Genomic DNA, 16,294 nt, shown 5'->3' on the forward strand with positions numbered 1-16,294 from the left:
TGTGCGGTTGACATGGTCATGAAAAGAGACAAAATGACATTGTGCAGTATTGTGACCCAGAATAAGAAAACAACTGCTGCAAAAGTGACTGAAGAGCTCAATCTCCGCCTTCACGGGACTAACTAATTTTTTCCAATTTTGTTTTATGAAAAGCAGAAGAAAAATGCATGACCATTATATTCTATGTAGCTCTTCACACCAATCAGTCACGGATCAGTTGTATTTTTAAGGCTCTCTGCACACTAGCTTAAAAAACCGCTGTTCCTAGAGGAGTTTAGCGTTTTGCCTGTAGAAGCTACTAATGTTATCCTATGTGTCCATGCACATTAGGTCATTTAGAGGCATATTTTAAGGTCCGCGTTTAGAGGCAGAAAAAAAACTCTTCTATTTTGCGTTTTTAAGAGCAATTTTATGGCAGAAAAAAATGTATAAAAAATGTATATTATATAGGGCGCGCTTGTTAGAGGATAAAGGTGCCAGATGGATATCATGGATGGATGGGAGCAGTAACACTGAGGCAGCTCTTCTTAGAGTGAAAGCAAGGCTCTAATGCAGTAACATGAAAAAGAGAGGAAGGCGCCTTCTAAGTGCAGTATTGACAATTTATTAGTAAACTATAGATAAATTGCACTTACAGGATAAATAGTTAAAAAGATTCATCATGTGGTGTAATAAGATCCAGGTGGGACTTCCAGCCGTCCAACAGCAAACTCTGTCTATAAGATCAGAAAGTAGAGCCCAGGATGTGCCTGAGCATCAAAATGAGGCTTGGAGAGCAGAGTCCGATGTAGGAGGTGAAGGGGGCAGTATTGCGTTTCAGAGCATGCTTAGTAGACTCCTTCTTCAGACCTCAGTCTAATAGATAAAAGAAGACCTGTCATGGCCCATGCTATTACAAGGGATGTTGTTCATCCCTTGTAATAGCAATGAAGTTGATTTGAAAAAAAAAATTTAATAAAAAATAATAAAATAAAAAAAACAACAAAATTTTAAAGCGGCCCCATTCCCCCGTGCTTGCCCGCAAATAGGTCCTGCATGCATATGTAAACGGTGATCGCACCACACATGTGAGCTGTCAACACAAATGTCAGAGCAAGAGCAAATGATGTTTAAATTGCAGAGACTGAAGCAGGCTAAATATTACAAAAAGTCAGAGAAACAGGTAGTTGTCATTTATTATTACAGGTACTTATATAGCACTGTCAATTTTACGCAGCGCTTTACATATATTGTACATTCACATCATTATTTGTAATCTGGTTTAATAAGAAAATGGGCTGCTCAGTCTAAAATGTCCGGGCCTTTTTTTTTTTTTTTGTCCCAGTCCGAACCTGGTGACAGCAGTACATAGGCTACTTTACCTTGATCCTTTCTTATGAGGCATAATAGTGGAGAAGACCAGAACTACACTGCTCAAAGAAATTAAAGGAACGCTTTGAAAATACATCAGATCTCAAGGGGGAAAAATATCATGCTGGATATCTATACTGATATGGACTGGGTAATGTGTTAGGAACGTAAGGATGCCCCATCGTTTGATGGAAATGAAAATGATCAACCTGCAGGAAGACTGAATTCAAAGACACCCCAAAAATCAAAGTGAAAAAATTATGCAGCAGGCTAGTCCATTTTGCTGAAATTTCATTGCAGCAACTCAGAATGGTACTTAGTAGTTTGTATGGCCCCCACCTGCTTGTATGCATGCTTGACAACGTTGGGGCATGTTCCTAATGAGACGAGGGATTGTGTCCTGAGGTATTTCCTCCCAGATCTGGACCAGGGCATCACTGAGCTCCTGGACAGTCTGAGGTGCAATCTAGTGGCGTCGGATGGACCAAAACATGATATCCCAGAGGTGTTCTATTGGATTTAGGTCAGGCGAGCATGGGGGCCATTCAATGTCCTTCATCCTCCAGGAACATCCTGCATACTCCTGCCACATGAGGCCGGACATTGTCATGCACCAGGAGGAACCCAGATAGGGTCTGACAATGGGTCCAAGAATTTCATCCCGATACCTAATGGCAGTCAGGGTGCCATTGTCTAGCCTGTAGAGGTCTGTGTGTCCATGGATATGCCTCCCCAGACCATCACTGACCCACCACCAAAACGGTCATGCTGAACGATGTTACAGGCAGCATAAAGTTCTCCATGGCTTCTTTAGACCTTGTCACGTCTGTCATGTGCTCAGGGCGAACCTGCTCTCATCTGTGAAAAGCACAGGGTGCCAGTGGCGGACCTGACAATTCTGGTGTTCAATGGCAATCGAGCTCTATGGTGCCGGGCATTGAAAACCGGGCCCACTAGAGGATGTCGGGCTCTCAAGCCATCCTCATGAAGTCTGTTTCTGATTGTTTGGTCAGAGACATTCACACCAGTGGCCTGCTGGAGGTCATTTTGTAGGGCTCTGGCAGTGCTCATCCTGTTCCTCCTTGCACAAAGAAGCAGATTCCGGTCCTGTTGATGGGTCCTAGAGTAACTGCCTGTCTCTTGGAATCTCCTAAATGCTCTTGAGACTGTGCTGGGAGACACAGCAAACCTTCTGGCAATGGCAGGTATTGATATGCCATCCTGGAGGATTGGGACTGCCTGTGCAACCTCTGTAGGGTCCAGGTATCGCCTCATGCTACCAGTAATGACACTAACCCTAGCCTAATGCAAAACTAGTGAAAAATTGTCAGAAAAGGTGAGCAGGGAAAACAGTGGCCTCCACCTGTAAAACCATTCCTGTTTTGGGGGTCGTCTCATTGTTACCCATCTAGTCCACCTCTTGGTAATTTAATTAACACCAAAGCAGCTGAAACTGATTAACAACCCCCTCTGCTACTTAACAGACCAGATCAATATCCCAGGAGTTTAAATGACTTGATGCTATACTCTGACTAAAAAATGTTCCTTTCATTTATTTGAACAATGTATTTGTAGAATGGAAAGTCGACTGGTGCAGTCATGAACCAATTAAAGAAGTGCTCCTCTTTTTATGCAGGGAGATGAGAAGTGACCCAGTTATCACAAGTAAAAACAAGCATCACTTGTAATTGATTGTAATTGATGTAATTGGTTGTGTTTAGCCACCCCTGCATGAAGTAGGACACTACTAGAAGGCAATTATAACAGGTTTCCTTACTGCTGGTGAGTCATCATTGAGATTTGCAAGTGACCTTAATTGCCTCCCATCCTACATTTTTATTTTTTTACTGTGCTCTAAATAACTTATAGTAATTGAGTTAAGTATTATTAATAGCACAGTAACCTTTATCATCCAGGAAGAATGTATTTGTCATGATCCTCCTGAAAGTGTATTTTCACTTTTTCAGTCAAATTTGAGAAAACCCTGCTATGTTTGTGTTTCCGTATACACACCATACCTGTTTTAATTTAGTTACATTTGGTTTTTTTTACTAAACCCAGGACCCTGCATTCACTATATCTGGTCTCCCACAGTACACACAACATGAAAATGCAATTATTTTATTAAATATAAACTGCTAAATACCTTTTCTTATCAGCAGTATATAGCATTCTTCTGACCTCTCTGTGTCAATCCAAGCACTAGTTAAAGCCCCTGACTGTCCTATTAGGCTGCACAACACTTGACCCTCTGTCTGGACAGCACTGATTGGCCCTGTGCTGATCACATGCACTCTCCCAAGAAAAAAAACTCAGGAGATGGATTGGGGACAGTGGAAGAAGAGGAGGATCAGAGAAGTCAGGATCAAACACCCTTTTTTCACTATGCAGAGGGTTAACCCCTTAGGTTCCACAGTGAGTATAACAATATAACAAGCATTCTTTACTGCATATACAGACTGATTTTACTGGTGGTATATAGCTGGATTGGAAGGGTGATATCTCGATCATCACTGCAGAGAGATATATCTTTCTTTTTTGGGGGGGGGGGGGTGTTGTCCGTTTCCTTTATAATCTTAGTGGCTAATACTAATAAGCTACTGGAATACTTTTACAGGCAGCAGAAGGGGGTCTCACCTCCTCCTGCCACTGCTGCCTTTATCAAGCGTTCTCTTGCAGTTCCTGGGACACAGTGAGAGTAACTGATGTTGTGCCCCCCACTGTGTGATGTCAGAAACTGGAAGCAAGGAGGATTTCATCACTTCCAGTTTTGATATTATGTAAACAATCCATTACAATCTTGGTTTGATCAGATGCTTTAGAGGGCAAAGGAGAGATATGGGGTCTAATAGACCCCAGATCTCTCCAAGAAGAGGACCTGTCATGGGCCATGCTATCACAAGGATAAAGATTAAAAAAAGAATAAGGATAAATTGTGTGTGTGTATGTATGTATGTATATATGTATGTGTGTATGTGTGTGTGTGTGTATATATATATATGTGTGTATATATGTATGTATATATATATGTGTGTGTGTGTGTGTGTATATATATATATATATGTGTGTGTGTGTGTGTGTGTGTGTGTGTGTGTGTGTGTGTGTGTGTGTGTGTGTGTGTGTGTGTGTGTGTGTGTGTGTGTGTGTGTGTGTGTGTGTGTGTGTGTGTGTGTATATATATATTGTTTTGTTTCTTTTTTTTAAATAAGTATTAATATTTTTAAAAAAATTTAAAGCACTGCCATAAGCCTGTGCTCACGTGCAAATGTAGATCCCACTCACATATGTAAATGACGAATGCACCACACATGTGAGATATCACTGCGAACGTCACAGCAAAGGAAATAATTTTAGAGCCAGACCTCCTCTGTAACTCTAAACTTGTAGCCTGTAAAGGCTTTTTAACACATCACCCATGAAGATTTTTAGGTACCATAGTTTGGCGCTGTTCCACGGGCGGACCCAGTTTAAAGTGTGCCATGTTTGGTATCTATTTACCTTGTGCAACATAATTTTTTATATTTTACCAAATAGTTGGGTATTCTGTTGTGTTTTTGTGCTTTTGAAAAACCACTGCACAAATATCATGTGACATAAAAATATGCAATCCCACCATTTTATTCCCTGTGGCCTTAACAAAAATATGTTGGAGGTTCCAAGTAGTTTTCTAGCCAAAAAAAATGTTTTTTACGTGTAGGAAAGGGATGTTTGAATTGACCCGGACCGGAAATGGTTAATGCTTCTTACCTTTTAGATTTTCCTGAGGAAAAGGCCTTATGTCAATTTGTATGCTTTTCTGTAGTTGGCACTGTCAGAATACAATAGCACAGCGGGGAGGATTCCTCCATCCACCTCACTTGTAGGGATGCAGGAATCTGTTCGTTTTTTTGGTTCAACCAGCAAGCTGAACAAAAACAATAACAGTCTGTGTACCCAGCTTTAGGACAGTGTTCAAATCTAGTTTACAACTGATATTGAACAGCTGCCAGTACAGTACAGACAGGGTTAATTATGTTAAATGTTACTCCACAGTCCCTTCCTAAACATTACAAAGTAGGAAGAGCTTGGTAGGATTTTGGGCAAGTAAAAGACACTTAAAAAGGTAACCAAAAATGTTTTAATAATTTTTTTTAGTGTGCTATCTTAAACTATATGTGAGCCCTGCTCTTGTAGAACAACCCATTCTGTTTAAAATAGAAACAAAAGGCAAAACATTTGCGTATATGTAAAAAAAAACAAAAAAAAAACAAAACATGAATACATTTTTTCCCTTTTCTAATAAGTGATCACATACCCTCAGTTTGCAGCTGCATAAGGAGCTGGGGGAGGAGAAACAGCAGCTCCACTTGTCTTTCCAGTAATTGGCTGTGCAAAGGGGAGGAGCATGTCAGCACAAGCCTGATCAATGGATTTAGCTCTCAGCACAGCCAGAAAACTGACCATGCTGTGCTCTCATGCCTAGAGTGGTCCGTTTTTAATAGGAAAGCATAGGAACTGGCAGGAACACCAGGGATTTCACACAAAGGAAGCAATACAAAATGAACAGGATTCTTTTTCTTACAAATACATGGTACAGCAGGCACATATCAAGAATATGAAATGTTGTGTTTACATATTCTTTAACCACTTGCCAACTGCAGATGGCCAAATGACGGCTTCACTTTTACCGGCCAGTTCTGGGAGGACATCTTATGATGTCCTCCCAGAACGCGCTCTCCTGTGTGCCCCCAGCGATCTCCGTGATTGCTTTGTCCTACGGACACAGCTGATCACGTGATTTGGTAAAAGGCCAATCACAACGTCCTTTTACCAAGTGATCAGCCGTGTCCAATGACACACTAATCACGGGGAAATGCAATTGCCGGTTATTGGCTGCACTTTCCTCGTGCTGTCACAGCGTAATGAAAGTAAGTACTGCCAAGAACCGGCAGCTTTCAGAGGAGGGATCGGCACTGATTCTCAGTGCCCTGATGATCAGTGCCACCCACCTGTGCCCGCCAGTGCCACCCACCTGTGCCCATCAGTGCTGCCCGTCAGTGCCGCCTCGTCAGTTCCCATCAGTGCAGCCTCATCAATGCACATCAGTGAAGGAGAAAAATTACCTGTTTGCAAAATTTTATAATAGAAACAACGAAAAACTTTTTTTTTTTTTTCAAATATTTTGCACTTTTTGTTTATAGCACAAAAAATAAAATACCCAGCGACGAGTAAATACCACCAAAAGAAGCTCTATTTGTGTGAAATTTTTTTTTAAATTTTCATATGGGTACAATGTTGCATGACCGCGACAGCGCTGAAAGCTGAAAATTGGCCTGGTCAGGAAGAGGGTATAAGTGCCCGGTAGGCAAGTGGTTAATGGAAACATGTAACAAATGTAAAGTAGACACTCTCCCAATTTGACAGCAAATGCAGAAACACTCTTGAAGATTTATTATTGTAAGTAAAACTATATTTATCTTTTGAAGTTCTACTGTTTGGGCAAAGCTCTGAAAGATCCATTGTTATTTTTCTTCTGTACTATACCTGTCTTGAGCAATGTTAACACTTTGGGAAGGAGGGGCAGTAAAACCACACAGCTGAGCTGCATTTTTACTGCACTTTTCACCCGCTCCCCCTTCTGCTGCAAAGCAGAAGACAGGGATGTACACATGCAGCAGCTGCAATGCTCAGCATATTTTAAATCCCCCGTTGCGGTTAGTGGGCAGTACTTGTCAAATGCAACTATTAAAACTGAATGGGGCCATGTCATCAATATAATGCCTCCTCACTGCTTGTCAAACACCCTCTGAAAAACGATCCATTGCTGTTCAGAGATCAGTGCATGTGTATACAAGCCCTTATTGTTCTTAGAGGATCTTGGATTGCTAACAGTAACATTAGAAGCAGTGATGGGAAGCAATCGCTGGAGAAACTTGACTAGGCTAAATCCTAGATGGGTATTTCAGTAGCAGGATGTGTATGTTTTTGTTATAGATGAATGTATTACCTCTCCTGACCCCATTCTTCATCATCTCTGTACAGTATCAGCAAGAAATCATCTGGAGCTCTGTGTCTGGGGTTCTATAATAGAAAGATAAGCTGGGTGTGGCTGTATGTCTAGTTTTAGGTTATAATCTATAGTACTTTCACGGAAAATCAAGTGTTACTTTTTAGTGGAGGACTTTTTATGAGAAGCTTTTGTAAGAAATGTGTTGCCTTCTCTTTTACATGTATGTTTGAGTAAGATGCCATTTACAGATGTCCAGTGTTTTAAAATACAGTGAGGAACGGAAGTATTTGAACATCCTGCAATTTGGCAAGTTCTCCCACTTAGAAATCATGGAGGGGTCTGAAATTCACATTGTAGGTGCATTCCCACTCTGAGAGACAGAATTTAAAAAAAACATTCAGGAAATCACATTGTATGATTTTTAAAGAATTTTTTTGTCTTGCACTGCTGAACATAAGTATTTGAACACCTAAGAAATAGCAAGAATTCTGGCTCTCAAAGACCTTTTACTGTGCCTTTAAAAAGTCCACCTCTACTCCACTCATTAATCTAACTTAGTAGCACCTGTCTGAGCTCTTTAAAGACACCTGTCCACCCCACAGTCAGTCAGACGCCAACTACTACCATGGGCAAGACCAAAGAGATGTCAAAAGACACCAGAGACAAAATTGTGGACCTCCACAAGGCTGGAAAGGGCTACGGGGCAATTGCCAAGCAGCTTGGTGAAAATAGATCAACTGTTGGAGCAATTGTTAGAAAATGGAAGAGGCTAAAGACGACTGTCAGTCTCCCTCGGTCTGGGGCTCCATGCAAGATCTCACCTCGTGGGGTATCACTGATGATAAGAAAGGTGAGGAATCAGCCCAGAACTACAAGGGAGGAGCTGGTCAATAACATGAAGAGAGTTGGGACCACAGTTTCAAACGTCACTTTTGGTAGAACACTACGCCGTCATGGTTTCAAATCATGCACTGCACGGAAGGTTCCCCTGCTCAAGTCATCACATGTCCAGGCCCGTCTGAAGTTTGCCAATGACCATCTGGATGATCCAGAGGAGGCATGGGAGAAAGTCATGTGGTCAGATGAGACCAAAGTAGAACTTTTTGGTCTAAACTTCACTCGTCGTGTTTGGAGGAAAAAGAAGGATGAGATGCATCCCAAGAACACCATCCCTACTGTGAAGCATGGGGGTGGTAACATTATGCTTTGGGGGTGCTTTTCTGCGAAGGGGACAGGACGACTGCACTGTATTAAGGAGAGAATGAATGGGGCCATTTATTGTGAGATTTTGAGCAACAACCTACTTCCCTTAGTCAGAGCATTGAAGATGGGTCATGGCTAGGTCTTCCAACATGACAACGACCTGAAGCACACAGCCAGGATAACCAAGGAGTGGCTCTGTAAGAAGCATATCAAGGTTCTGGAGTGGCCTAGCCAGTCTCCAGCCCTAAATCCAATAGAACATCTTTGGAGGGAGCTGAAACTCCGTGTTGCTCAGCGACAGCCTCGAAACCTGACAGATCTAGAGGAGATCTGTGTGGAGGAGTGGGCCAAAATCCCTGTTGCAGTGTGTGCAAACCTGGTCAAGAACTACAGGAAACGTTTGACCTCTGTAATTGCAAACAAAGGCTTCTGTACCAAATTTTTGTATCAAAATTGTGAATTTCCTGAATTTTTTTTTAATTTCTGTCTCTCAGAGTGGGAATGCACCTACAATGTGAATTTCAGACCCCTCCATGATTTCTAAGTGGGAGAACTTGCAAAATCGCAGGGTGTTCAAATACTTCTGTTCTTCACTGTATTACATCTTGTATTATTAATAATCTTCATATATTCCCCTGCCGTACAGCACTGCAGAATGCCATGATATAAGTAAAGGATCATAAAAAAAACAAATGAAATGAACTTGTGTATACGTTTATACTGCAGTGCAAGTTTTCCTTGCCAGTTGTTGTAATGACTGTTTTTAGCAATTTCTTTATCTGTTTGTCTATCTTTTAGGGCCTATACATTTAAACCAAGTCACTTCTGTGCCCTCCTCATGTCGAAATGTCAACAAGACAACGCAGTCCTCGCCATGGCGCCAGGCCGCACTCCACTTATGAAGTCACCTCTGAAATGTTGGGCTTGTCATTGGCTGGTATGTGTTTTATATTTTCTGGATGCAATGAAGTATACATAATGGGAACAAAGTGCTTTTTTATTTTGAATAGAGTTGAGAGGGATTAGAACCCCTGTCGGTTTGTATTGCTGTCTGTGTCGCTGTAAGGGAGATTCAGATCTCTATGTGTCCTGTTTACTATTATTACAGAGAGTGGAATTAAAAGAAAATCCCAAATTTTGGGTTGCCACTAGAACAGGAATGGAGCAGAAATCTTCCAATGCGAATGGCGTTCCTGTGGGATTCTCTTGTGAATTGGAATTTTGTACATCATTGCAATAATATTTTCCAAATGTTTTCTCTTTAAAAATACAAAAGTACAGGAAAGAAACTGTTGTTAATCAAGTGAACACTAAAGCTGGCCATGCATGGATCGAAATTCAGTTGATTGAGCAGGGGCTGGGCGAATTTAGATCCACGTATGTGCACCCTGCTTGTACACAAGTCAATCTATCAGTCGACTTGTGCACTACCAGCCTGTTTGGTCTTTTCCAAATGATTACTGCCACCGGCTATAGCCAGCAACACTGATCATTGTGTTCAGCCGGCAGGGAAGACTCCCTGCTAGCTGAACACAGTAGCACTGTGGGAAGGATTCCCCCATCAACACTGACTTGTGTTGATGGGGAAATCAAGAAATTTTCTTTCCTTCCAACTGTGGTGGAAGGAAAGAAAATTGCATAATTTATGGCCTGCATTAAAGTGGAACTTTAATCAGAAAATGAAGTCGTGCTAGATCTGTTTAGGCTGGCCCCTTTTGCAGGTATAGCTATGTAAAACATTAAAAATATGTACCTATACTGTTTTTAAAATCCATTAATACACCGTCTCACCCTGCTCTGCATATGCTCAGTTGCTCTCTATTTATCGGCACTGTGCCAAATATCTAGAGGCTGATCTGCTTACAACTAAACATTTGCTGCTGCTCAGTGGCTTTGGGCTTCAGCAAAATGGCAGCCTCCAGCAAGAAGAAACCGGAATAATGCTAGAGGCAATTTACAGCACCCACCAATTTCAGTAGCATAATTATTGATGTGGAATATATGTTCCTTGGTAAAGAACATTATTTTTTATCAAGTTGTTATGGGTAAAGCCTCCACAGTACATAGTATATACAGCTGTATTTGTGTATACAACCTGTGTTGTTCTCTGGTAATTGTTTTTTATTATGCTGCCAGCTTGGAGCATTTTTGTTTTGTTTTTTTACATGTTATTTTCTGTATTTTCTTTTTCCCTTCTTGTGAGGTTATTTATTTTTCCTGTGTGTGGGCTTCTGTAATACTTCCTCCTACAAGACACACATTGGGGCTAGGAAAGCCAATACTAATATTTGACTGCCTAAAACACTTGTATATCAGGTCTACAGCATCTTATTTTATTGCCACAGTGTTCTGCATGCAAAAAAGATATTTGTGGATGGCATGTGTTTGATGAGTTCAGCTATTTGATGAAGATTGTGATGGTCTCTGCTGTATTCAGGCATAGAGGTCTCGGGAAGGGATAGTCACTATCACAACAGTTGGAGTAAGAATTCTTCACATACTGTAGCGAGCTGACCCTGCTCCCTCTGCTGCAATGAAATTCCAAGCAATGTTGTCAGTCCTGCTCAGTTCTATCCTGTTGGACTACAGGTCCCCACTTCTTTCTGTTATGAAGCCCAACGGCAGGGCAGTGCAGACAACAATTCTTGGAATTTCATTACAGCAGAGGCAATGTTGTCATCTGTGCATGTATTGCAGATGCTTAGGCTGCGTTCACACCCACGCACCATGTCGTTCACATGTTTGTGTTTTTCCACATTTGGCACATGACAGCATAGGGCCATCCATTCACTTGAATGGGCTACTCTAGATGCAACAAATATGCCAAAGTAGCTCCTACAGCATTGTTTGGCGGTGAGCCTCATGTGTTTTTGGCATGTCACAAAACATGTGATTCCTACCCGTGTTTGGGGTGCCATTAACAAATAATAGCACTGCAAAAACGATGTGTGTTTTGGTGCAATTTTTTGAACGTTTCAAGGACCACATTCAGGATGTTTTAATTTATCGCTGTTTCAAGTGTTCAAGAAATGGAAGAGATACCTTCAACTATAATTAAAAATATACATACTCTACACACACACTCTACCCTCTCCTTTTTTTTTTTTTTCTTATCCCAACTAATATTTATTTCAGGTACTTGTATAGCGCCATCAATTTACGCAGCGCTTTACATATGTATTATACATTCACATCAGTCCCTAACTCTCAAGCAGTGTACAATCTAAAGTCCCTAACTTACATTCATACATACACATACTAGGGACAATTTAGACAGGATCCAATTAATCTACCAGCATGTCTTTGGAGTGTGATAGGAAACCGGAGTACCCGGAGGAAACCCACGCAGGCACAGGGAGAACATGCAAGCTCCAGGCAGGAGGTGCCATGGCTGGGATTCGAACCAACGACCCTAGTACTGCCGGGCAGAAGAGCTAACTATTTAGCCACTGTGCTGCCCAACTAATCGTAAGACATCAGAATATTCTTCAGGGCAGACTAAATTAGGCTGGATATCAGAAGAGAGCATTGTATAGAATTACTTTGATGACCTTTTGTAAATGACACTGTGACATATCATTGGTTGAATCTCTTCAGCACTGTGTGTAAACCTTGCTACGAGCAATCCTTTGGAAGTTGTCCTGATGAAGTCATGGAAGTATTCACAGTATGTTGTAAATGTGTAAGGGCTTCTTAGTCGGTATGCTGTGTCCATCTTACAATGCAGTACAGAAGTATATCCACAGTGGCTTTTATACAAGCAGACTGTCTATTATACACATACTGCCATTATCTTTAACCTTTTAGCTCTATGCACATGATTATCCATCAGACTGGGTCATTTTAAACAGTCATCTGTGAAGGATAAGTTCATAATAAATACACATTTTTTGCATGTAAAAAAAAAAATGTGCATTTGTATAATTTTTTTGAAGGTGTCTGCAGAGCATTGCATGCACAATCAGCAAATCTCAGGTGCAGTGTTAGGCTTCTGCAGGCTATCATCATAGCTGTCTGGCCGTACCTCGTACAAGACTTCATTAACAGATGTCCTTGCGAGTCGTAGTGAAGCAGCACAAAAAGAGTGCAGGAACCGTTTTCAGCTGCGACTCGAGTAGCACCTGTTAGAAACTGGGCCATTGCTGGTAATGGGATGCAACTTGTCATGCAACTTCGGACCAGTAAGTCACATGACAATCGCACTGGTGTTAACATATTTGTCACAGTTTGTGAAAATTGTAGTCTCTGGTATTGGGACATTTGTGTGCATAATGTTTCTTTTTTACAAATGACTTTAAAGGAATGCAGCAGTACAAGTTACTCAGCAATGTCTGCAGTATTTTGATGTTTTTTCTACCTTCAACCTTGGAAATGTGTATTTATTTCAGTTTAAACACTTGTCATTCTTATAAGCACGTTCTGGCTCTTTGGTTTTAATAACTGGATCGACTTAACACTAAATTTCTACATTCTCTTATCAACCCTTTGGCTCATTATGTAGCTAACCGTGCCCATAGTCATTAGATGACAGTCTGCTGATCTTATTTTTTGTTGAATCAAATGATGATTTTATGTCTACAGGACAATGCGAGGCTTACCAACAATAACAGTGGACCTAGACAGGTTTGAGAACCATGTCTCCAACTAACTAAATACATAGACCTGAACTCTAGCATTTGTCTCCTGTGACCATGTCTGTCCATATGATGGCTGGCACAGATGCCTGAGAGAGTTTTCATTGTACCTACATACCCAATTGTTTACCAGTGTCTTTGGCAATTAAATCCTTATTTTGACTATTGCCAATTCCAAACCCCAACATTTCACTAAAAGCTTCTTCCTGTACATACAGGTGGCTTTCCACAGTGATTTCAAAGAACAAAGGTATACCGCTCAGGCAAACAATCCAGATCAATCCACAACAGGTTTAGGCTCTGGCTCGCCACCACACATGATGCAACAGGAAGAAGGGTCAGCCGCACACCGGAGGATAGATGAATATAGTGTATAGATTCATAGGACACACAACACCAGGACATGAATGCAGGACCTGTTAACGCATTTCACACGATCTTGTATGATTAACCAGGAGATCGTGTGAAACGCGTTAACATGTCCTGTATTCATGTCCTGGTGTTTTGTGTGTCAATAAATACACACTATATTCATCTATCCTTTGGTGCGCAGCTGACCCTTCTTCCTGTTACACAGTGATTTACAAAGTCTCTTTTTTTTTTTTTTCCCCAAAATGTAACCATTTCTTAAATTACTGATTACTGTACCTGTATTGTATTTGCAGGAAACTTTCAAGACCCAGATGAGCCAATTTTGGAGTTTAGTTTGGGTAAGTTGCATCGCTGTTTAGAGTACTTTTCCCCTATCTAATTACCTAAATTATTTAACACACAATAAAAATGGAAAGGCACAAAGTTGAAACAGAGTAGTGGATTTGATTAAGGGCTCCTTCGCACCAGCGACCAGCGCTTAATGCATGCTCGTTGGTGTACGCTGGCAAGGAGCATTACTATTCACTGCAGCAGCAATGCAAAATGTTGGTGCATGTTGCAGTATGCTGTTGTGTGAACTGACAGCATGGGAAATAAGGCATTTTGCCTTGTCTTTGCACTGGGGCAGAGCTGGAAATATCTGCCAGTGTAACCCCCACACATCTGGTGTGCCCTTAGAATAAAAATGAGTTACTAGTTTGTTTGTTTTTGTTTTACACCTTGATAATACAGTGAGCTATTCTGACTTGAAATGATGGTTTGAAATGAGAGGGTAAAGTGATTGTAAAGGCAGATAACAAACACTTACCTGCTGTGTGCAGTGGTTTTGCACAGATCAGCCTCAATCCCCATCTTCTCAGCCTGTCCCTCCTGCTGTGGGGGCACCCAAGCAGACTTACTCCCGAGCCGCTGCTCCATGTGTTCATTCACATGCAGATACGGTTTAGCCCCACCCCCACTCTTTTCATTGGCTCACTGGCTGTGGCTGACAATGTCTCCCACTGCCTCAGCCAATGAGGAGGGCCAGACCCTGGACAGCCGAGGCTCTCGTACACATATCTGGATTGAGAAGGGGCTCAGTTAGGTATTCGGGGGGGGGGGGGGGGGGCTGCTGCTCACATAAAATGCATGAAGATAAAAAACCTTGAGCGTTTTCAACTACTTTAAAGCCCAATTCACATTCCTTTTACATGGCCTAAATACTTTTAGTGTGCATCAGTGCTCAGGCTTCCTGCTCCTTGCAGAAATGTAGGTTTGACTCAGCAGGGGGCTTGTCAGCCAGTTACAGGGGGACTGATGTTTCTATACAGAGCAGTGGTCCTTTCTTTGCAGACTACTAGGGGGGGGGGGTTTCTAATTGGCCTGGAGCTCTTTTCTAAACAAAATCAGCTGTAAAGTTCCATGCACACTGGGGCAGTCAGGATTGTTTCCACCTATATAGAAGTCTGGGTTTCTTTTATATTTAGGTCCATGTCTTGCTGGAACATAGCTATGAATAAAGTAATACTAAACATATAGTATTTAAGTGCCATCATCCATTCTATTTATGTATAAAGATCACCCCTTCCTTATTTAATTTTTTATAAAAAAAATCATCTTATCACCTTATCTAATTATTGCTGTTCAGAAGTCACATGATGTTTCCCATGTCTTTCCTGTGCTGAGGGAAAGTTCTGAGGGAGGAGTTTCTAGTACTCTACTAATTTATGAATCTGTGTCCACACAGTGCTGATTGGTGCTCTGCCTGTCATATGACTTTTAGGAAGAGCTTACACAAGCAAAAATTTTAATAATTAAAAGCGACAACATGATTTAAAGCTTCTTACAAATCTGTATTTTGGAGCAAATGCTTAATATATTTTTTGCAATAAAATGGTGTAAGCAGACGTTAAGTTGACTTACAATTGCTTTCACTTTGTTCACACTGTAAAGATATCTGGAGAAGGTTCTGCTAATGACAGGCTGTGTCATACCTCTCTAGTCTGTGTCTATAGTGCGTATGTGCTGGGACTAACAGGGAGGTGAAGCCTCCATCAATCACTAACTTATATCTCTTCCCCATAGTGTTTATCAATATGAGGACGCAAAGGAAAAGGGAGGGTTGGACACATCATTTACCTCTGTGTATACTCCCACATGTGTGACTCTACAGTCATGTGGGCTGCATGGATAAGGAAAAGGAGGAAATTAAGAGCTTAAAAGGAAACTGAGACTGGAGTGTGCTCAGTAGATGTCAACAGTTAGTCTACATAATCTCAGGCAACAGTGGGGACACAGACAAGCAGGGAGGGACAGTGAACAGCAGGATCAACCAGGAGTTCCGTTAAGCATTAAAGGGGCTGCCTAAAATGAAATGAATGTGGAATAATGTTTGTCCGATGGCATTGGATTGTCAGTTTGCACCTGTCTCCATAGAATACTACATATGTGTATCCACCATATAAATACTGAAACATTATTCACCCTCATAAGTGAAAAAAAAGTTGTCATCTGATAAGGTCCCGTGTATAAGAAAACAGCACAACAGTTACAAATTATGCGTTTAAGTTCTTTCACTGTATGAAATATGGTTACAAATATTGTACTAATGCACATCGATCTGCAAGCCAAGTGCCAAGATTGTTATTTGGCCAAGCAAATTTTACAAGATTAGGTTACTTGGCACTAAAGCTGCCAACACCAAGAGAGTTGCACCTGACTGACCTTTTAAGAAGATTTTTTTCAAAGGCTGGACATTTACTGTTTT

General features: G+C 41.2%; 1 protein-coding gene across 8 annotated transcripts in view; it reads left to right on the plus strand.

Moving 5' to 3' along the window:
* The window catches only part of INPP4A (inositol polyphosphate-4-phosphatase type I A), a 173,627-nt gene that overhangs the window by 49,286 nt on the left and 108,047 nt on the right, over positions 1-16,294 (plus strand). For all 8 annotated transcript variants that reach the window (XM_089693465.1, XM_089693462.1, XM_089693464.1 and 5 more), the window contains exons 3-4: positions 9,341-9,479; positions 13,842-13,886. In XM_089693465.1, coding sequence (XP_089549591.1) covers positions 9,389-9,479; positions 13,842-13,886 — 136 coding nt within the window. In that variant the 5' untranslated portion in view covers positions 9,341-9,388. The remainder of the gene's footprint in view (positions 1-9,340; positions 9,480-13,841; positions 13,887-16,294) is intronic.

Source organism: Staurois parvus, unplaced genomic scaffold (genome assembly GCF_062004578.1).
Source record: "Staurois parvus isolate SC_StPar_1 unplaced genomic scaffold, SC_StPar_1.0 ptg000634l, whole genome shotgun sequence".
Taxonomy (NCBI): Eukaryota; Metazoa; Chordata; class Amphibia; order Anura; family Ranidae; genus Staurois; species Staurois parvus.